The sequence below is a fragment of the Pagrus pagrus genome (assembly GCF_965226575.1).
Source record: "Pagrus pagrus genome assembly, chromosome: 14".
Classification (NCBI taxonomy): Eukaryota; Metazoa; Chordata; class Actinopteri; order Spariformes; family Sparidae; genus Pagrus; species Pagrus pagrus.
The window spans coordinates 9,221,884-9,246,068 of record NC_140198.1 but is presented as its reverse complement, the minus strand read 5'-3'; the positions used below and the strand labels follow the sequence as shown (position 1 = coordinate 9,246,068).

Sequence of the window (24,185 nt, the reverse complement as noted above, 5' to 3'; positions counted from 1 at the left end):
TGCCTCATTTAAAGGTCCATTTGTCTACTCTCTCTCCATGTTTGTTTTCCAAAGAGCTTTTCAAAGGATCCACTTAACACTGACATGTTGTCCTGTGAATATGTCATAGGTGTCAGTGGCTTACCTTATCTTAGACTCTCTTTCGCTTAAGGCTCTGTTAAACCCTGTTTCTGACCTTGTCCTGACTTATTTTGGCAACAGTAGAGAGTGAGCTCGTATTTTGTCAGCAGGTGTCATGTCAGTGAAATGATTTCTTTCTCACCTGGAGCAGATTCCTCACCAAGTGACTACTACACTAACAATTAAGGTGCCCCTTTTACTGCTCCGGGACGTCTGTCTCGTAAAGCCTTTGATTAGATAGTGGTGCAGTGAAAAGAGTATGCGTGTGCTTACATCTGGAAGGCATGGATATATGTGCATGCTTTACAGAGCCAACAGTAAACAGTCATTACTGAGAAGTGATGTGGTGAACCAGCATTAGATGAAATCTTGGAGGAGAAAGTGGAGCAGAGTCACTTTTCCCCTAAGCAAAGTGAACAAAGCTGGTCTCAGTGCTGGACGGGGAACAAAGAGTCTCTGCCAGGTGACACACCATTGTTTAGCTCTGCCTTTTCAACTTCAGCTCTATGGTTGGCTCTTTATAATCACTGAAAGTCCCCATAGCTCATGTTGCTTTGTCCTAGATTGGAATACTGTTTATTTAATAGGACAAATATTAGTGGAGGAAATGTGGCAACTTCTGACAAGGTAATCATAATAAACCTAGGAACAATAAGCAGCTGTTTGAACTGATATTGTCTGCTTAATAACAACAATATAACTTGATGTTAAGTGTATACATATTTAGTATTTGTTTCCTTAGTATGCCAATTGTAGGGCTGCAACTAAACAGCCAATTATATTTGTTTAGTCTTCATTAGAAAATGGAGAACTTTATTGCTCCTTTCAGTTCTCTGTGTAGCTGCCCAGCCAGCAACTATACCATTTGCCACTCGTATAGTGTATTTTTTGGCCACAGCTGGCAGCTGCCTTCAGTGCCAAACTGCAGACAGACAGTGACCGACTAGCTTGTGAATATGCTGAAGCATTTTGCAGCCAGAGAGCCATATATTTTTCTCAGGAACTGGTGGAGACCAAAACCAGACCTAAAACTAGAGTGGATTTTGGACTTGCATCAATGCTCCATAACTGCTTGATGCATAAATCCAAAAAATTCAGCATTTGAAGGATATAGCCTGGTGTGCTTGATGGAAGGTCTTCATTTTGAAGGCCAGTTACTTGTGAGTTTCTGCAGCACAAGCTCTGGTTTTTAATTGTGTCACTAAGTACACTGTCAGTGCTTCATATAGACGTTTTTCATTAGGCATCTGGTGGCCATGTTGAACTCCAGAGTAGAACAAAGAAAAAGGGAAATGAATTAATGATGACCACAAATTCATCAGATGTCTGGACAACGTACACGATTTTTATACCATACGTTGTGTTCTTCTGGCTGTGTGTGCAGTGTGAATATTACAGATAAACTTCATGTATTTTTACAGAATGGTTTATTCCAAACAAACACTGTTCTTTTCACATTGTCTGTCCTTTTTCTTTCGTAATGGGAACCGGGCACAGCGGCTATTATGAGCACATGCCTCCCTGCAGGGAATACTGACTCATTACAGGAAACACGCTGGAAACTTTGAATGTTGTTAGACCATCATGTAATTCAGTGCGGAAACACAGCATCATTGTACAAACTGTTTAGTCAGGGTAATAAAAAGTGCAAGTTCATTTAAATACGTGGTTTAAGAATTAGAAGGAACAGCACATTGCCAATTAATGTTGGACACAGTGTTAAAAAGGGGAACAGATGGACTTTTGAATGGTGTTAGATAAGAATAGGACTGTATGCAAAACTCCATATTTTGCAGTCTTGCACAATTTGTTCAATTATCCTGCAAAGAATAGCAGACTGTTATCACTGTTGTGAAAACTAGCTTGTATTCTGTAAATCTGTTGTGACACGTTGTGATTATGTTTGTCTTTGCAGGTTATTAGAAGAGACAGAATGAGGAAGTCTTACATCCTCTGGGCTCTGCTGTGGTGGTGCTGCTCCTGCTGGACAACACAGGCAGAGATCTTCACCTCCATAAGTAGGTTTAAACAGCCATGTGACATTTTTTCCCCCTTTATACATTAAAATGTTTGATGAATCTGTTTCCAGCTTTAATTTGATCCTTTGTGGGAGTTTCTTGACTCAGTTTGCTGCAAAATCCCTTTTGATTTTTTCTTTCTTTACACATTGAAAGTGACATTGAGGCAAATGTTTGGCTAGTGTCGTGTATATTGAAATCAGAAGGCTGTTAATACACAGTAAAACCGTGATTGTTGCCAGTTTTGCTAGATTGCTAGTTTTGTTTTGAGACTGTTGACCTCTGATATATGTAAATTTTTGCATGCCACTGCATTATTTTCTGTTTTAACTTACTGTGGTAATTGCACATTGATTGTTTCACCTTATTTTCTTTGCTTCACATTCAGTCTAGATTCCCGTCAGGGCATAGAACCCAATGCTACTTTGTAGCAGTATATAATGATTTATTCCTGATTGAAGCCAGGCCAACTTTGATTTTATCGGCTTTAATCAAAGTAAACATAGTATCAGCATGGCAATTTGACTCTTCAAAAAACACTCCCTAGCTCCCTAACAGTATCAGCTCTCATAACTCTGCTCCGTACCTTTTAACTAGGGTATTTAATATTGTTGATTAGAAGTGATTAGAAAACTGAAACTTGAAAACTGCCCTGAATAGGAGAATCTTGCATAACTTCCACATGTAGAAGAGAATAGAGTTTTGGGCTCAGGAATGCATGTATTTCCTTCGCTATAAAAGAGGTTTTAGATGGAGGAAGTGGCCAGGAGGCCAGAAAGTCTGAGTTTATTTTAAGGGACCAAGAATAACTTTTAAGAGAAATAATTGTGGTCCGTTGATTCCTAAAATCAAATCTGTGAAAAAAATAAAAAAGGTTTCATGTTTTACACAGTCTGCACAATTTCTGCAAGTGAAGTTAAGTCTTCTTGATATAATTTCAAAAGAAACAACAAAAAGTAACAAACTGCCCTATAAACTTCTTTCATCTAGTATCTAAAACTGTCTTTGATATTCAGTATGCATCACGTCCCTCAGCAGGCTGCATCTCATGAGATAAACAGTCACTTAAATCACATTGACTGACTGCACTTGGCTGGTCAGTTATGTTGGTTGCACACTAAAACAATGAAAGCATTTCATTATTCCTCTTCCCTGGCAACCCCTGAGAATTAATCATGGCTGACCGTTTCCATGGAATTATTTACGACGCGTCCTACACCCCAGTCGTCTCCTCCTCAGAGACTCGTGGATGAACAGCCCACTGTAGTTTGTTGAGTAATTCTATACAATCAACGCCCCACGGTTTGTGGCTGAAGATTTATTTTTTACCCCAGTAGTAATCTGCGGTCTCTCTAATCTAACAGTGTTGCCAGAAATACATTTTATAGGCTTTTAAAACAAAACACAACAGAGGTGAATGTTGTCAGCACTTGCAACTCTATTAGTTTTACATCAGAAGAAGCTGGATTTGTTAAGAGAACGTGCACGTAACATTAATTTGTAAGTAGCAATACAAGATGTGTAGCTTTTTGACTCTTTTTTTTTTTTTTTTAATTAAAAGGCGCTGCATCTTTTTCAGGGAGAAAAGTGATGGTGATTTAATCTTCAGTGACACCTCTCACTCTCTCTGCAGGCCAAATGACAGATCTGATCTACACAGAAAAGGAGCTGGTCCAGTCTCTGAGGGAGTACATAAAAGCAGAGGAGTCCAAGCTCGCTGCTGTCAAAAGGTAAATGTACAAACTTTGAATGTAGACTGTGTACTATAGCTGAGTACAGTACTTTGAGGCTATTGTACTTGACTTAATACTTCATACTCCTACATTCTAGAGGGAAATACCACGTTTTTTTTACTCCACTACTGGTTTTGTTACGCTTAGTACTTACTTTTTATATTTATGATTTTATATTGAAATATGTATGGGAAAACACAATACATTATCAGTGACTTAACCAGTGGTTTTCAGTCTTTTTTGCTTGTGGCCTCTATAAAAAAGCAGCGTCTACTTGTTCCCTGTCATTTTTAAGACATCCATGAGCTGTTAGGAGTCCCACCAGAGAGACATTTACCCTCTAAACTTTGTAAATCATTTCACTTTTATAATGTCTTTAATGAGTTTTTACAGCTGTAACACTTTGTCTGTGTGTACTTTAGCTGGGCCAACAAACTTGATGATCTGACCAGAGTGTCCACCTCTGACCCAGAGGGCTACCTGGGCCACCCAGTGAATGCTTACAAACTGATGAAGAGACTCAACACGGAGTGGACTGAACTGGAGACCCTGGTGCTTCAGAACCCCTCTGATGGTAAGAAACAGAGAGGCAGAAGGAAAGAGGAGCGGAGCTAGAGAGTGGTGTGATATTGCCTTTCTTCACTAATGTTTTCTTTGTGATTGGTTGTAAAACACACACTCATGGAGTATCTGTTTTTCTCTTGGAGTGTGTTTTTTGGCCACATTCAGCAACGGTTCTGTTGCCTGACTGAGACTATACAGATATTTGCAGGGATAACAAGCAAGAGTCTATGTGTGTAAACTGTGCCTGCCTGTGTGCAAAAGCTCAGACCAAAAAAGACCAACAAACTTGTTATTTTCATCAAGCTAGTTGCTTTTTCCTCCTTTCTCTCTGCAAAATTAGTGATTCATCTATGAATGACTGGCAATTGCTGTTTCCATCAACATAGTGTGCATCTAGAAGTTCCCTAAAAGAGTTTTTATGTTTGCTTGAGGACGTTTTGGCATTTTTTGAGAAAGGGTATTTTTGCTTGATGGTAGATGAAAAACGCCCGTTAGGGAATAAGTTCAAATGGAGCAAACATTTATCTGGCATTACTGATGAGCTTTTTACACTCCAACAGGGGACACAGCATCTTCTCATGATGATTTTTCTTGTGGTGTCTTCCCAGATATTTTTTGGCAAACATCTGGTTTTGTTCCAGTTCACGATCTCTGCTTCTTTTATTACAGCCATGTGTACGAAGTCTATACAGCCAACTTGGGTAGCTTTACTTTTTCTTTTCTTTCTTTGTTCTTTTCATCAAATCCACTTGCCAGTAAATTGAAACACGGCTAATGTTTTCGCTCAAGTCGAAGCCGTTTCAAACACATCAGATGCATCTACAGTCTTGCCTTTCCATTGACATTGTATGCATCATTTCTGTTCACATCACATAATGCATCTGAAGGTCAGCAGTCACCACTTTTTTTCTACAAGGCTTCTCCCAGTGTGAGCAGAGTGCAAGTAGAAAGCGGCAAATCTAAAAATCAGAGAAGATGTGATCATGGCCCTGGCTGAAGAGTGGAAATTGCTACTCACATACTCCAACTCCATCTCCAAAAGGAACAGAGAGGCTGTCATGTTTTAGCTCCAGCTGTTCCCCATCTCTGCATATTTTGGCAACGCTCTCCCACTGTGTGTTAGTGTGTATGTGGTGTGTTTGGACCTGGAAGTCTGTTTGTAGGTCCATATCTGTGTGAGGCAGATAAAATGAGCGTGAATCATTTGTCATACGAGTGAATCTGTATACGTGGCCATGAGTCAGAGGGAGACAGAGAGAAACTGGATGGAGACCTTATGAACTTGAGTAGATAGAAATCATACAGCATTTTGATTTAGTTTAATGTTTGTACTTTTACATGTTCCTTTACCTTTATCCACATTTCTTTTCCTTTTTTATGCCTTAGCAACACTGAAACCATTTACATATCACGTGAAAAAAAAGTTAAAATAAAATTGATCCTGAAAGAAAGATGGCATCATGTATGATATGTGGTTAAGATCCCTTTATCTAGATCGGAGGTACCACTGTCTTTATACCACAGAGTTTATACAAATCATAGAACGAATTAAATGAAAATGCCACATCTGCCCTCGGGAGTTTCCTCGAGAGCAGCAGATAGTGATATCTGATGTGTAGTGATGAAGAAAATATTAACTTTTCCCTCAACACTTAGTTCTTATTAATAGTCATAATTAGCCACACACAAGAGACTGATCTAAACTTTATTGGCTGGTATTAGCAGCATAAGAAGGATTATATTGGTCACTCAGAACAGGGGCTCAAATTATTTGCAGAAAGTCTGGACCCGCTGTGGCAGGAAGATTTGTACTGGCTGAGACAGGGCAAGAGAGCGGGAAAAGAAAGAGGAGAACCACAATAACAAAAGCCCATTAGAAGCAAGAGGATGATTTGTAGTTTTATTGTTTAATGTATCTAAATTTGAATCTAAATTAAACTCTCTCACTCGACTGTAAGAGGAACATTGCCTCCATCTTAGGACAGTCATTAAAATATATTGTTCAAAGTAAAGTGAATAAAAGGTTTGATTTAAATCAATTAAAGGAGTTTAATGCATGTTTTTATTTCCTTTCCTATGATTTAATGTCTACATGAAGTATAATGAAACCATTCAAGATCCCCTAATGTGCATTCAGTATATTTAAATGTGCTTAACGGAGGATTTAACTGGCTGGCCACTAGAGCACAGTGGATGAGACGTTTTTGGAGGTTACTGTACAATTCTGTACATCATTTAAGCTTTATGTTGCTTTGTTATTGCAAAGTCAAACATTAACATCCTTCGATTAATTTGGGGAGATTTAATTAATCTCAAAAACATCCTGACATTTCCCTCCCTTCTCTCTAGGGTTCATTTCCAACATGTCCACACACAGACAGTACTTCCCAGATGAAGAGGATGAAACGGGTGCAGCCAAGGCGTTGATGCGTCTTCAGGACACGTACCAACTGGATTCTGAGGCTTTCTCCAGAGGAAAGCTGCCAGGTAACTAAGACGAGTGTGCAGTGATCATTTTGAGAGAACATGAATACATTAAGGGGGGTAAATTAGTGTTTACATTTATACGTCAAGAAAATGAGAGGCAGGAACTCTCCCCACACCCGTAATGATTTTAAATGGTGTGTTTGTGTATGTTTATTCTGCTGTCAGCAATAAACAACTTGTGTTTTGGACCCTCCTGACAGTACATTTTTGTGACACTAGCTCATGTTGACCAGTCCTCACTTGTTCAAGAGTTCAGGCATTAGTTTGAAGTTCAAGTTTATTGCACTTGATACCGCACAGATATGGAAAGGTCTGTGTTTGTGTGTGCTTTTGTAGACATGTGTCTGTGCTCAGTGGCAGTTTCTTTGTATGTGAGCATCCGTGCATGTTCGTGCTGAGTTGGGATCCAGTAACCTTAGATAGACTCTGCATTTGCATGTGTAAACCTGCCCCTCAGCAAAACAATTTCACTGTTAAAACCATAATTCCTCATTCCAAACACAGATAACAAACATTATCCACCAGTAATGAATAAAATATCATAATATGTCATGAAAAGAAGATGTTAAAATCTCAGTACAGTATGGTCAGTATTTAAATGTAATTTATCTCTTCCCCAGGTATACACTCTAATGTACTACTGTCAGTGGATGACTGCTACGACATGGGAAAGACGGCTTATAATGAAGCAGACTACTACCATGCTGTGCTGTGGATGCAGCAGGCCTTGAAGCAGCTGGACGCTGGGGAGGAAGCTGTGGTTTCCAAGGCGGACATTTTGGACTACCTCAGCTACTCTGTTTACCAAATGGGTGACCTGCCCCGAGCCATTGAGCTGACACGCAGACTTGTGGCTATTGGTAAGAGGCAGACAGCATTGAGACTTGAGATATATACTCAAATCACAGTGCTCACTAATACACATTACACATACTCTCTCATTCATTAATCTCAGCCTGAGTTAGCCTCATTATTTGTCTTTCTTGCAACCAGAAATGATGGGTCAGTGGTTTCAGGGTCTCCAAAATAGATCTTTTGACTTTTATTTAAGGAGCACTGTTTTGAGTTGCCTCCCTTAACACTTACAGAGACCCGCTAGCTGACCAATACAGCAGCGGTCGTCTACTGTGGGGTAATTGATAGGTTGTCTTCTTGCTGTTGCACTAATCACTACACTACACCCTTCTCCCTCACTGCAGTGGTGCTCTGGGTTTGCCATTGCTGCAGGGTGTAGTCCATCCAAAGTAAGGGCCTGAGGTTTGTAACTGTTATTTCAGTCTCTGCATCAAGGGCTGTCTTGACAGCTGCAGGCCATCATTTTAGAGCTGTGGTATGCTTGTTTACAAGTCATGTGAACTGAACAGAGGAAGAGCCCATGTAGCAGAGGTAGTAAAGATTCACGTATAACAGCTCATACTATAAATCTAAAATAGAAAACAGAAACAGTAAAGGAGATATTGTAGAAAAGCAAAAAGAAAGGTACAATCCAATTTTTTATTATTATTATTATTATAAATAAAAATGTAACTAGAAAATGCAGGAAAAGGGAAAGCAGACAGCAAAGCAAGCATCACATTTATTCTCAGGTTAATGTTAAAACAAACAAAAACTATACAGTACATTTAATTTGTTGTGAAGAGCAACATAAGCCAACAAACATACAGTGATAAGTCAAGAAAAATTCACATAATTGGCACATGAACAAACGCATAGATGGGTAAGTACAGCAAACAGTTAATATACAGATAAATAAGACAACAAAGATCATGTATGAAATGGTAGAAATAAGTCAAAGTTTTGATTGTTTTCTCGAGGAGATCACCGTTGGTAGGAAACTGTCATCATATTGGACATCCTCCAGAACTAAATCGGTGTACTGCAGCACTTGTTGAAAAGGGAACACATACTCATTTGTGTTGTTTAAATTACCTCCAGTGAACTGCACATTTTCCTCCTGCAAAAGCGCCCAAACTAGTCAATATTTAAGTAACAGTTCATTTACTGTTTATGTTCCAGTGGGTACACAAGGCAGCTCTGCTCCTGCATGAAAATGAAGAGGCCCAGTATGCTCCTGCTGTTACTCCTTTGCTCACTGCGGGTTCAGTGTATTTTCCTCCAAACTCCACAAGGGGGTGTGCTCTCTACACTATCCACTTGTAGTACAGCAAACATTGCACTGGAGAAAGTATTGAGATCATTTACATAGATAAACATACGTACGAGCCAAAGTCCTGCATTAAACCATACAAAAAAAGATTTTAAGTAGCAGCAACAAATTGTACTTAAAGAATCAATGATTTAATGATATAGTTGGTTAATGTGGTACTAATTTTAGCTGCTTCATACAGTTTTAGATAGTTTAAAATTTCAATACATCAGATTTCATAAAGAGATTGTATGTTGTATTAATCTACAAAGTTAATAGAAACAAGTAATAGTTTAGCTGTTAAATAAATGTAGTGGAGTAAAAAATACAATATTTTCCTGTGGAGGGAAATATAGTTCAAAATATTCAAGTAAAAATACCTCAAAATTGTACTTCAGTAAAGTATTTGGGTTGATATTCTTCGGTAATCTCTGCCACTGAAGACTGAGTTAGTTGAAATAGAGTTGAAAGGTGATGTCAGCAATTATCTTCAGACAAAACAATGTTCTTTCTCTTTAATTAATTTTTACCGACTACACTGGATTTTAGTAATAACAAGTTATTTGTACGTATGATGTCACCAGTAATTCATGGGAAACACCTTTCAAAATGCGGCAGTAACGCAGTGTCTCCTCAGTTCTTCAGGTTATTCCACCACTTCTCAGTTGAAATAAAAATCACTATCAACTAAACTTTTCTTGTACTGACAGACTCCAGCCACGAGAGGGCGGGGGGAAACCTCCGTTACTTTGAGAAGTTGCTGTACAAGCAGCTCAACGAGATGAACCAGGCCTACGAGCCTCCCTCTGAGGAGCCCATCCAGCTGGGAACTTACAGCAGACCTAAAGACCATCTCCCAGAGAGAGAGACCTACGAGGCCCTCTGCCGAGGAGAGGGGCTGAAGATGGTGAGATATGAAGAGAAGTTATGGTATGTTAAGAATTAGGCAACACGTGCAGCAGAGAGGCAAGAGAAGTGTTTACTTTACTTTGTTTATCTGATAGTTTGATATTCTGCTGAAAGTAAATGTTTGTTTTCATAACCACACATGTGTCACTGTCTACATGTGCAAAATTATTAAAAACAACCTGTCTGAGTGTGCAGGAGTTTTTTGCAGCTTATCATCTTGTGAATTTAGATTTCGGCAGCAGGGGGCAGTGAAAACTGATCAGATTGCACTTTCTCCAACTCAAGCCACTCATAATATGATGCACATGAGTGCTTTTTTAGCTCTGCTCCTTCCTACTGGATCAGTTCAAATTAATGATTTCCCATTAATTATTATTTTCTGTGTCTCCTGTATATTTTATCAGAACGAAGCAAGGCGCAGCCGTTTGTACTGTCGCTACCAGGATGGTCAGAAGAATCCTCGTCTCCTGCTGAAGCCCGTGAAAGAGGAGGATGAGTGGGACAGCCCCCACATCGTACGCTACCTGAACATCCTGTCAGATGAAGAGATTGGGAAGATTAAGAAGCTGGCTAAACCCAGGGTGAGGCAGACAGAAACAAATATATTAGAATGAGTATACAAATTCTGCCTTTTACACAGGAGGTAAAACTAATGGATAGTTTGTTTTTACAGGTTTACTCAGACAGATGAAAGGTCTTTTTTAATCTGTAGGAATGCACCGCCCCATACTTTGGATATGACAGTTCAGTTGCAAAGTAGCATTTTCTTTTCTCCTTTAGCCACACATTTTGTGTGTATGTGTAAGGATTTTGATAACAGTAATTGAAAGTCTGCAAAAGGAGGTGCCTGTTCACCTTGTACATGAGCCAGAAAAAATGCCAGTACATTTCTAACCAGGAATGTTTGAAACAAAAACAAAAACAAGCCAGTGCATGTTGCTTTAAATGCTGCCTGCTCTACTCTACTACTCTACTGTTGTATTGCCAGTTGCCTTGAATATGCAAACTATTGAGATGTAATCACAGTTTTGTGCCTGTTGACAATCTTGAGAGCTGAGAGCTAGAGCTCCATAACTCTCCAGACAACAAAATATTTAGTTATTCAATAGGCCCAATACAGGGAAGAAAACATTCAAAATGAATTGTACAGACCAAACATAATTACGTTCTGCATGTATAAAAACTGCTCTCAGAGAGAAAAATGAGAGTAAATGAAAAGATGTTTGTGGCAAAACAATTGAAAGAGTAAATAAACTGTGATGTGTAATGATCATGAAGACAAATAGGTACCTTGTTTGTATTTATATTATATTTACAATCTATTTATTTATATCTGTTTGATGTATTTATTTTTTAAGCTTGCCAGAGCTACTGTCCGTGACCCCAAAACAGGCGTCCTGACCACAGCCAACTACAGAGTGTCAAAAAGGTAACTCCTTCAGGACAAAGGTTCCTTGGGTAATATCTTGTGGAAATTAGTCATGAATGAAAAGATAAATCTCATTTTTATAAGAGGAGTTTTGCTTTTTTACTTGGTTATCTCTTCACTCATACTACCAGAAACATTACCTGAGCTGCCCTTGCTACAAGGACACTCTGTTCACTGTAAACCACTGTGAAAGTTGTGTTTTTGAGCAGCAGGTGTAGAAATGGGTTTCCATCCACCTCTTTTTAAGCATATTCTTAAATAGCGCATAAAGAAAAATATCACAATAAAGGTTTTGTAAGTTGGAGGACCTGGAAAGGTTGGTGTATTGATTAAAAGAAATTCAACAGAGTGCAAAGGAAACTTGTGATTTAAATGTCCACTGTTGAGAAGAAATTTGGCAGCAGACTGTATCCTTTGTTTTTTTGCCCATTTAACATTTGATTGCCGCTTTCTTAACCTTGTAATCTCTTTGCGCCCTCTTCATCTACGGTGGAATCAAGACTGTAGCACTGGCATAACCAGCTGCCTATCTCAAGGAGCCAACTCCTAATATTGGCAAAACAGCAGTGGATGGAAATGCACATAAATTTGCATTTTGTTTTGCAGATTTATGGAAAATTCTGTTAAAATTCGTGCTACATTAGATAGAAATCTGCTTGTGACATTTTTCAGGAGGTCAAAAAATATATATAGAGGTTCTATACACATTTGATGTTAAAGTGTTTGTTTATCTGCGCTTTACTATTCACGTACTTGTTTTACTGTTGTTTTTAGTGCATGGTTGGAAGCAGAGGATGACCCTGTCATTGAAAGAGTCAATAAGAGGATAGAAGACATCACAGGCCTTACAGTTGACACTGCGGAGTTACTACAGGTAATCTAATACATACTACAGCATTACATTACTGTATTACTACGTCATCATGTCACAGATGCACTGAAATTTGATTTCCATTTCTCAGTTTTTATCAAAGAATATAACATTTACACTTAAACAACGAAAGTGATCATATTCAGCCTGTATCTAGGAACAGGGTATGTCATGAACAGTTTTACAAAATGTATACAAAGAGCTGAATAAGTAGACAAAAAGTCATTAAAAATGTGTCTATAGGAACACCACAAGTCACAGAATAAGGCAAATGATTAAATATTTCCTGTCTGCAGAAGCAAGCCTTTTAAAAGGATTAAAATCAGCTTGATCTATAATGCCTGACTCCACATGTACATGCATCGTAGTCTGCCAATGAATTTTTAATCATGCTAAAAAAGAAATTCTTATATAAATCACCTTTGTTATTGGATGACCAGGTTGCCAACTACGGAGTTGGAGGACAGTACGAGCCACATTACGACTTCTCAAGGGTGAGTTCACTTTGTGGGTGTGAAAATTATAGTGACATAACTTGACATACTTCAAGTCAGCCTGGAAAGAGGACACACTACACGAAAACACAGAGACAAAGCCATTTACACACACACACACACACACACACACACACACACACACACACGTTTGTTTAAAATAATTTTGCATATATAGCTCTAATTAAGTCTTACGTTGTATTACAGTGTACTGATCTCAGTGATAATCACTCCTTTAACATTATGTCATAGACCTCTCTATAACAAATAAGATCACTACTATACTTTCCCTGTTTATTTGCTCTTTTCTTATTTCACATACATCCACATACTTAGTTATTTCTGCTTTTCCCCCTCTTCACCCCTCCTCACTAATGTTATCTGGGCTATGAACTTCAATAAATCTTTGTGCCAGCATCTCAGCTTCTCCACATCTGTTACAGCTGTAACTTGACAAATAACTAAGAGTGGATATCCTTATTCCCTTCTGGTCCCATTTAGTCTTTTTATCCCTCCCCAGATCTTATCAATTTCAGTCTCTCTTCACACTGTATTAGAAAATGTTTTACTTGTTTTCCTTAAATTGGCTTGAATCCTTTTACATTTTATAAGATGACAGAAACTATGAGACTTGTGAGTTATTTTTAACACTTTAAACTTATTTTTAAGCTCCAAACTTATTAGTCCACCATGGTATAATTTTTCTTTTTCTTTGGAATAAGAACCGGCTCATTCTATTGCCCATAAAATGTGACTAAAAACTCCACAGCAAATAACTTTCCCTTCTCTGTCCAAAAGTTCATGAAATCTTTCGAATGAAAGCATTTTGAATGGATTTTAAAAGTCTACGAACCTCCATATACCATTTTTTTTGCCCATACTTCACCTGTTTTGTATTCCAGTTCTGCCTCCTACCCTGAAATACTACGCTGTTTTTTCTTGTCACTCTTATTTTGATCCAGACCTCTCATCTCACAAGCTGCTTTGTTAAATATTCTCAATCTGCAAAGCTCCATTTCTCAAAGCACTCTGGCCGTTTCAACAGCTTCTTCTTCAGGCTCATACTCACATGCTCATCTTCCTTTCTTGAATTAAGTATTTTCTTAAATTCCTTCCTCACAGCCTCCTTTTGAACAATACGGGTTCATTCACCTCTTCAACTTTGGTTAAACCACTCGCACGCTCCTCCTCCTGAAAAATCCATTGATGTCCCTGATTTTAGGTATTACCACAGTATGAGCTATGTTCCCTCTGTGTGCAATATCTATGAAACCTCTCTAGGAGTTTCATGTGATCCATAGCTGTATGCCCTGTGCCCTGCATGTGCAGCTTTACATACATAATGGAAAGGGTCATTGTTTTTGTTATAGCACTCACTCGAGGTAAAGAAAGCATAAAATGATGGAGAGGCCTTTTGGTCATTATGTTCTGTGGATACCCCTTGAAAAAGTAACTGACTTTATCATTTGTGCATCTTCTCCAGTACAAAGAAGTGCTCCATGCTATCGTTATTCATGTGTACATTATGTTTTATATTTATGTTTTTATGCATATATTTGAAGCTAAAACATATGATGCATTTGTGATCTGTAACGTTTCTGACAGATATTATAGTAGATTTTATTTGATGGGAGTGTAGTTGTTCCCCTTTGTGGCGGGCTCCTAGTGTGAGTCTTTTTGGTGATGGGTTAAACGTTTTAAACATCTGTTGCAGCGCCCTTTTGACAGCAACCTCAAGGTCGATGGAAATAGACTTGCTACATTCCTAAACTACGTAAGTACCATGTGAGCGAGCGAGCAGTGTATTCATCATGTATTTTCACTCTCGAATTTTATCTTTGTAGAAAGATGAGCCTGATGCTTTCAAAAGATTAGGCACTGGAAATCGTGTGGCAACTTTTTTGAACTACGTAAGTATGTGCACCCAGTCGTCGTTGGTTGAAGGCTGGTCAAGGTGGTTGCCTGAAATAAACTCTCCATCCGTCTTTTATTGTATCTTCACGGGCAAATGCATAAGCTCTGGTTCAATCTTGGACTTGGATTGATTGACTTTCATAGAGGGTCACTAATTGGCCCGTAGAATTGTAGATGTAGAATTAGAGATAATACTCTAAAAATGGTGTTGGACAGATATCACATTACCTGGATGGCCGAGACACTTTATAGACAAATATCTAAGTATCAAGTTTTTCTGTCAATCAGTTCCAGTACATATTGTGGAGAGTTGTGTTGGTTATCCCCTATTAACACGCTGATGTAGAAGACACTTTTTATTTTACTTCTGCTAACACCGGGTTGTAGGAAATAAAACGGTATCCAGAAAGAGAAAAATATTTTGCTTTTGAATGAGATATCAACTTGAATGTTGTATATTTTTCCAATGAAGCCGTGATTAATTGAGGTTTATCGTTTACCTTACTACATGATGTGTATGTGCTTCAGTGCATGATTGATCTACACTCACTGGCCACTTAATAAGCTACACCTGTACAATGTAATGCAAGCTAGTACAACAGCTCTGACATACATTTTGCTTATAAAAATGTAATAGTTAGTGATAAACCGTTTGACTGGCCAGAGACCGTAATCGGCCATTTTTAGGCATGATTATAAACATGCAAACGTTTCTATATGCTTTCAATTATAGTTCTTTGAGAGACGATTTGAATCAGCAAGTATCTGAATCAGCAGGCCAGACTTTTATAAAATCTGAAAAAACAGAATCAGCCAGGAAAATGTACATTATTACAATTCTGACAGCTTAAAACAAAGACAGACAAACCACAAGTTCATAAAACTACAATTCATGGCAGAACTGTAGTATTTCATTGCTTGACATTTTACAGGTGTACCTAATAAGCTGAGTGAGTGTTTATCATTTAACCTTAAGTTGGTCATAAGAAAAGGAAAGGATGAAGCAAGACAGAATACAATGAAACCCTTAATGGGAAAATATGGCCAGGTAGCAGCAAATATTACAGAACTAAGTGAAAGCAGTTAATTGCATTTATCAAGTTTACCTGCAATAATTGTTAAAGAATGGTCCGGGACACTTAAAACATAAAGTACAATGAAAATGCCTCACAAAACGACAGTCCAGTATATATTTTAGATAATCGGCCATCACTTGAGATCAATAATCACGTTAGACCCTCGTATTGTGCTGATCGTCACAGTCAAGTGAACTGGAAATTTGTGTGTGGAACAACTGATGGGTCAGTTAAAGGAAAGACTATATTCCCTTTTCTATTGTTCTGAAACAAACACTTCTTCACTCTTTCTTCTCAGTGACTGTGTTTACATGCACGCTGATATTAGACTCCAGGTATGATGGTATTCAGATTTTAATACTGGTCATGTAAACAGTATATATCAAATTAGGCTTGGGATTTAGCCAAATGTGCATATAAACATCGGCATTGTAGTACATATAGCAACTTTCTTACACTCCACTGTTGTGTGAATATGTGTAATTTGTCATTTGTGTATTTTTTAATTTTTTTTTGCAAGACCTTTACCTTTTTTTATTATATACAACTTGTCAACAATTGTTAATTTTTTTTTTTTCTCTTGAAGTGACATAAAATAAACGTTTAGTTTGTCAGTTGATTTGCATCCACTGATATGTATTGATGTATACGCACATTTTCAAAAGGATATTATTTTCATCATTACTAAATTGATGTCACTCTAAATCAAAGGATATGTTACTAGCATCATGTGCTGTACATGTTGGCATTTGATATGTTGCCTTGAAAAGTAAAGCAATTTGATATGCTTTTCTAAGCCTCAAACACAGATGTGTTTTTGATAAAAAAGCGCCCTTTGAGGACTGTCGAATACCAGAGTATATTCCTCCAGGAGCGTACAGAGGAAGTCTCCAACTTGTTGTCTTTTCTCAGATGAGCGATGTCGAGGCGGGAGGGGCCACGGTCTTCCCTGACTTTGGAGCAGCAATCTGGCCTCGAAAGGTGAAAGGACTGTGTGTGTGCGTGTGTGTGTGCGTGTGTGCGTGTGTGTGTGTGTGTGTGTGTGTGTGTGTGTGTGTGTGTGTGTGTGTGTGTGTGTGTGTGTGTGCGTGTTAGACAAACAGTGTTGGTGTCAGTTTAATGATTAATGTGCTGAACGTCAGTAAGTTTTACTTTTACCACATCAAACCTCCAAGTACCATTATCAAAACCAAACATCACAATATGTTACAAACTGAAGCAAGACACACTGAACTCGTGTACAGTTGTTAATTCATATTGATTCAGTTGTTAATTCATTGAGGTTAAACAAGACCCTCAGTATTTCTTGTTTTTCCAACTCAATTTCCACTCCCATTCATTTCATCTCTTGCAACTTTAAATATGCCCTAAAACTGTCACTGGTGTAATAATTACACCTCTAATTGATACTGTTAAAAACACGGCAATCGGGATCAACGTTATTGCAAATTCTATGTTCTTCTTGTAAAGCATGGCGCCTTCTGAATGTCAGACTCACCTCTTGTTTCCAGTTTCTCATTTATCAGTCCCTTTACAAATTCAATCATATTTTCCTCACAATATTCGGGCACAATGATAATCTAATAATACAATAATATGTCCTCAGATTCCCCCTGCAGGCTCGGCTTTCTAAGATCTTCACATTTGACTTCCAGTTGACTAAGCTGCAAAATAGTCTCCATATGCGTTTTGTTTATGAGGCAAACAATAACTTATTGTAGTTGTTAAGCAACCAAAGTCTGCTGGAGGAAAATATGGATCAAAATACTGCTGCGATAAATCACTCACAGCGTGAAGCCACTTCTCCTCCAGGTTTTATCTTTCCTGCATGTGTCTCTCCACATTCCTTCTGTCTCGCACATTTGGATGTTACCATAAAGTTTGTGTCGTTTCTCTCGCAGGGGACGGCAGTCTTCTGGTACAATCTTTTCAAGAGTGGAGAGGGAGACTATAGGACCAGACATGCAGCCTGTCCTGTCTTAGTAGGAAGTAAATGGGGTGAGTCTGAATTTAGATTCATCACAATGAAGTGTTCATACATCAAATCGAACATGGAAATCTCTTCCATCAGCAATCGATAGAAGAGATTTATGTATTATTTGGTTTTCATGTGTGATTTTGCCCCCTCTCATTCATAGAAATGCTCCCAGCAGGCCATTGCATCACATATCTGACATCCATGCTGTAGTTGTGCATCTTTCATCAAAGGAAATTTAACAAAAGTGTACTCTGACTTTTGAGATCATTAGAGTTGTTGCCATTATGACAGTCAATCAATCCAACTGAAGGAGACGCGTTTAGACAGGCTCAACTTAAAGGATAAGTACCGTTTTTTACAACCTGGACCTTATTTCTGGCAAAACATATGGTCATTTACTCACCCAGATAACTTTGGTGTCATTCGGCGTTGTTCGGACGAAATTAGATCCAGTGTAGCGGCGATATATCCATATAATGGGAGAGACGGGGCAGCGACACACAGCCTCTATATAACGCATTATCTGCCACGAAACTAGTTCATTTCATCAATATTTTGTTATGAAATGCTAGCGCTATTAGCCTCTGAGTCCGGGCTCGTCTATTGTCAACATCCGGGGTCTGTAGGCTGATCTACTACCTCTGACCTGGAAGATGTCGTCTCTGAGCTGCGCGCGCACCCGCGACAGCGCGGCTTGTTTACCTGTAGCTGCTACTGCTAGTTTGACCCCGGATGTTGATAACGGACGAGCCCGGACTCAGAGGGGAATAGCGCTAGCATTTCATAACAAAATATTGATGAAATTAACTAGTTTCGTGGCAGATAATGCGTTATATAGAGGCTGTGTGTCGCTGCCCCGTCTCTCCCATTATATGGATATATCGCCGCTACACTGGATCTAATTTCGTCCGAACGACGCCGAATGACACCAAAGTTATCTGGGTGAGTAAATGACCATATGTTTTGCCAGAAATAAGGTCCAGGTTGTAAAAAACGGTACTTATGCTTTAAATCTCTTTTGCAACATGTAAATTTAGCACCCAAAGTTTACACAGGGAAACACATACCCAGATGTTATGCATTTGTATGCTGGCTTGCTCAGGCATAAAACATTCCTCTGGCCTCCGTTACATTAACTGCATCAGCTTTTGGGAAATAACAAATGTGATGTGGAGAATTAGACCTATGAGGCTGATTCAAGTTTTTAAGGAAACATACTCTAGGGTTATTTGAGGCGATTCACAAAATACCCTCAGTGTTATTCTAAGAGGTATGTAGCCATGTTGACATGAGGGTTATTTGTGATCCACAGATTTAACTATGATCAGTTTTAGGTTGAGCTCTTTTCTATTGAAGAAATAGTCCCAATAGAGTGTCGCAGGAATGGGTCCTATAACTAGGAAATAAGTTACCATTTTTCCACTTATGGTTCCCTCGTGTCAAAGTCAATTAGAAGTAGATTAAATTCTTGAAATGAGACCTGTGGTTAACACAAGTTAAAGAAGTTTTCGTGTTTTGTTCTAAGACATAAAATACACCAGTACATACCCCACTTGTGAATTATGAAGCGTTTATGTGTCATTAAATTGGCGGTTGCTAACGAGTGGCTAATGAGACAATAGAGGTTGTCGAGGACATTAAAGATCATCGCGCAAGTTTCAAACTTGCCACATAAATAATGAATAAATTATCGCAGCAACACAGACATTACTAAACCAACACAGCAATCTTTAGCTCGCTGACATTTGTTTTGTTTTTTTCTGTTTTGTCAGTGTCCAACAAGTGGATTCACGAGCGAGGTCAAGAGTTCAGGAGACCCTGCGGCCTGACAGAAGTGGATTGAACTTTGACCACCACCTATGGAACATGCTAAAACACTCGAACACACATACATACCCACAGTAGTGCCTTCATTCTGGAAATTATGCAACTCAGACACATTGTAGACACTTATGTAAGTGTATTTTTCCCCCCTCAACTGGTTTACATGATTAAGAAATGTTTTCGAGGAAATGGTGACCTGCTGTCGGGGATTTTGCTGGATAATCTCTTTTCTATCCAGAACAACTCAGTTCTCCATCCAATTCCTTCTCCACACCACCCCCACTTAAATTCAGCAAGTGAACTGAGTTAATAATGTACTGAAAACATGTACAGTACTGCATATAGACTTAACTCATAAAACACCAAGCTGTTTCATATAAAATCCAAATGTTTGAGCCCTCTGCCAAATATTTCTATCAGCGATGCCAAAAACTAAAACGTTCCGGTGAACAGTGTGTCCCCGACACTGTACCACTAAGCTTTTTCTTCACACAGTGAGAAGCAACTGTTAACTTTTCAAAGTAAAAGCATTGGCATTAGTGGTGATACAGAGATGCCCTTATTGATTCAGCTAAAAACATCTTATAATACAGGAAGTGTGACAAAAAAACGTACCAAATGGTGTCAGAACAGGTCATTCAGATTTATTTATCATTTAACAATTGTGTTATTTTTTTTGATAAATAAGGAAAAAAGGCCGCTTGGCAACAGAGTTGACAATTACCTCTACTACATAATGCTTCAACGTACATTTTCAAGTTGTTAAGCACATTTTTACTTCATTAGTATTTGGCTGCCAACTATCAGAAATGTCAGTTAACAAAAGAAATTGGATGCAAAGCAAAGAAAGAGGTTAATTTAGGATCCAGGCTTAGGAAAACAACAACAACAAATAAAATAGATGATTTTTTGGGAAGTCACTGTCAGTCATTTCGACACAAATTGCTTTTACTGTATCTTCATTACTTTACTAACAGCTTTAATTTGTGGAGAAAAAAAAATGGTGCTAGAATCCTGTCACTCCGTTTTGTTTTCGTTTTTTTTATCATTTGCACCCTAATTGTTTTATTCCCCTTCGAACCTGACAGAGAAATACATTTCCTCCAAATCATGTCCAAGTTTTATTTATATAGTGTTTAAATTATTACGCTGTTGTTACATTGTATGCTCTTCCTATAAGATGACAAACAAGCAAGTCAATAAACAGTGTCTTTTATTAAAATGTTGTGTCTTTTGCATCGTTTTTTTTGCTCTACTTACTGATATACTGCACACAGCAGGTACTGTTAATACAACAGAGGAAATACAATGAGGTAAAATTGACTCTGGATCATTAATATGTTTGGTTTGAAGCCCTTGCTCTCTTCTTTTAGGCGTTAAGTATGTGCTAGAGGAGACAACCGCAGACTGAGGTTGGCTCCGACTGGGACTTTTTGATGTCAGGCAAATCTGGCAACATTGGTCATTGCATACTAATGTACTTAAATCAGCATAGTGTAATTTTTTTAAAATCATTATGATACAGTGTCTTGTAATAAGGTGAATGGTGTCTTTGTCACAGCCACTCCACCCCTCTATCACTTGTTTCTGCCTTGTGTAACCAGTGAGAGGGATCACAGCATTACATACATGTTTACATCGACATACAAGTGTTCAACACACAACATTGTTGTGACGTAATGAGTCTTGTTTGTAGTTGGCACATACATTACGTCTTACACATGCATCAAGCACATAAGCACACCAGTTTGTGTTCAATAAGACTGTATGATTCCTCAACAGTAGGCTATGAACTCTTTTCACATCCACTGTACGAAGCAATCTTGCAGATCTGGAATGTTCTTGGTTTGGTTAGGCCCATGAGAACTTGCGGTTTGGTAAGGTTGCCCGGTTGAATAACTGGAGCTGGAATGTACAACGGATGCCAAACGGTCATGATTGAGTAACATGGAGTTTAAACACATTTGTTCCACCTTGCCAGAATCATGAACAGAGTGGGGTTCCTGCAGCACAGAAGAACTGAGGTGCGGTGCTGGTAGCTTAGCGCTGTATTGATACAGACCACGGAAAGTGAAGTGATTGTTTTGGTAGAGTGGGAGGCATGGGAAGCTGAATTCATGCGTCAAAGCTGCAGGGATGAAGATGAGCACCGTAAGGTCAACACAATAAAGTAAATCCACCATGTGTTTTTCTTTATTCACAGCTGTGTGTGCATGTGTGACAGTTATTGAGATTGTACATGCCAAGTACAGTGGTGGGCCTCCATTCCATGGCTACATGTCAGTTGATAAATGTCTGGAGCCTTACAAAAACAGATAAACAGAGTGATATGTTGAAACGCTTCAATACCAAGGTCTGTCAGGGACGGGCTGCTTCACCCTAAATGTGTGACGGAGTGATATCCCAGGTCCTGTGCTGCTGTAATAATGCAAATTTCCCTGTTGTGGGACTAATCTTATATTGGGTTGATATGATAACAAATAACTTCTGATATGCAAATAAATGGTCCACATGCTTCTATAGGCAACCAAGAGGGATGGGGAAGGTCTCATTTTCACGGTACAATCCACTCACAGGACAATTAAAGAAGTGATTAATACATGTAAATTGAAACGAAATAATGTTATATAGATTAAGATTATCTGCAAAGCCAGCCCAGTAATAATCAAGCTAGATAAAGCCTGGTTTTAAAACTTAAATAACTTCATATTAACTTTAAAACACAGAGCCAAGACCCATGTTCCTGTCATAAATCCCCAGCCTTGCAATTCTGGGACACAGTAAGGTAATGAAAACAAAACACAAAGCTTAAGATGTGTTCAACAATCAAAATTCAGATGTTACCTCACCTCTCATTTGTGCGTTGTTATGGATCCCACTGCTTTTTATTTTTTCAGGTTGGCCCTCTGAACGTCCGTCCGATCCTTGAGAACGTGATATCTCAAGGAAGCCAAGAGGGGATTTCTTCAAATTTGGCACAGGTGTCCACTTGGAGTAAAGGCTGAACTGATTAGATTTTGGGTGGTCAAAGGTCAAGGTCACTGTTTCAACACTGTGTCAACACCATAGCTCAGGAACAGCAACTTGACTGGTGCATGGAGGCATACAGCCGCCTTACGCTGCATCTGATTGACTTCTCCTGGTATTCTTATGCACACACAGTTTAGATAACAGCACAATTGATTTAACGTAACTGTGTAATGTTAATTCTGAGGGACAGGCAGTCAGACCGGCAGTGCCTCCACACACACACACATACACCGAGTTAGGAAAAATAATAACCCAACCAGGATGTAACGTTACTTGGTTTGCGGCACCTGGTATATCCAGCTCAAAATCCACTGAATCAGCACCACCGCTGGCTGTTGGTTGTACAAACCCACCGCTAGAAAAGCACAGACACACAAAACTTTTAATTCCAAGTGATGCCCAACCAACAATGGCATCTAATCAGTGTGAAACATTTTGACTTTAAGCAACCACAATGCCATTTTTAGCAAACAGCATTAAAAAGGCTCTGATTGTTTACCTTTTTGTAGCTTTTCCAAGTGGTATTACCATTGTTGCCATAGTTGCAAAGACAACTGGATCATTTCTGTTTTCCTCAAAGTAGTTACTACCAACAATGTACGGCACAACAGGAGTTTATTCTTTCATTTAGTCTATAACGGAGATGTCAAAGGAGCTATGGAGAATGGTGCCAGGCTGCCAGCTTGACTGGATCGCCAGTCAGCCTTCATTTTCCCTTGAGATTTCATATCCAGACGAAATTGTGAGAAGTGAAAGCGAGGTTTATCGGGACCAATCCAAACACCAATGGTGTCATTATGCTATAGCCATTACATTGTCCAATCTAAACTTCACGATGATTCATGCGTATCTTTATTGAGAACTTGACTCCATGTCCTTAATTCAGACCATACTGTGAGTCACGTGACTCCAAACGAGTCACTAGACTTAAAGATTGAATTGGTGTGAAACTGCCTGAGATGGTATGTCAAGCATAAGAGGTGAAACGTGAGGAACATGGGGGAGTCTGAAGTGAAAAGTTCAGGGGCCCGTGGGCAAAACATGGGCCTGAAATATGACTGGGATCACACTGAAAATATTAACTTCTTTGGCAGGATGATGGATGAGATGAGTCTACACTCTACACAGGCAATGTGCAGTTGTGTAAAAAGATATCAGCAACTTTTTTTGATTATCAATTAATCATGTCAGCCATTTTTTTTTAGTAAAAATATCAAATATCTGCTAGTTCGAGCTTCTTAAATGTAAGAATTTGCTTCTTTTATTTAAGTTAGTTAATGGAAAGTCTTTGGGTTTCTGGACAAATGAAGAAATTTGAACTGTGAAGAGAATTTCTCATAATTTGTGATATTCTCATAAAGACTAAAAGATTAATCAATTAGTCGTGAAAATAGACACATAATCGAATTGAAATCATCCTCTACTGAAGTAGTGATTAATAAATGATTTTAGAAGTTTAATATGCAAGTACTGAAGCCACTGGAATAACAAAGCCTTATAACGTCGCACATGTTTCGGGGTGTTTTCAATATTGCAGGTCCATGAGTTTGAAAGAGAAAACAGAAAAATGTACCGAAATCCAGTGTCCTGCT

The 24,185-nt window shown here is 38.6% G+C and overlaps 1 protein-coding gene across 1 annotated transcript in view; it reads left to right on the top strand.

The window, feature by feature from the left end:
• The window catches only part of p4ha2 (procollagen-proline, 2-oxoglutarate 4-dioxygenase (proline 4-hydroxylase), alpha polypeptide 2), a gene marked incomplete at its 5' end in the record, with an annotated part of 29,257 nt that extends 8,472 nt beyond the window's left edge, over nt 1-20,785 (top strand). Inside the window, 15 exon segments of the mRNA XM_084373125.1 lie at nt 2,036-2,138; nt 3,772-3,868; nt 4,294-4,445; nt 6,785-6,922; nt 7,543-7,782; nt 9,779-9,975; nt 10,382-10,558; nt 11,336-11,406; nt 12,181-12,280; nt 12,718-12,771; nt 14,486-14,545; nt 14,616-14,681; nt 16,674-16,742; nt 17,663-17,759; nt 19,512-20,785. Of these exon segments, the coding sequence (XP_084229251.1) occupies nt 2,036-2,138; nt 3,772-3,868; nt 4,294-4,445; nt 6,785-6,922; nt 7,543-7,782; nt 9,779-9,975; nt 10,382-10,558; nt 11,336-11,406; nt 12,181-12,280; nt 12,718-12,771; nt 14,486-14,545; nt 14,616-14,681; nt 16,674-16,742; nt 17,663-17,759; nt 19,512-19,582 (1,692 nt within the window). The 3' untranslated portion in view covers nt 19,583-20,785.
• Between the last annotated feature and the right edge of the window lie 3,400 nt (nt 20,786-24,185).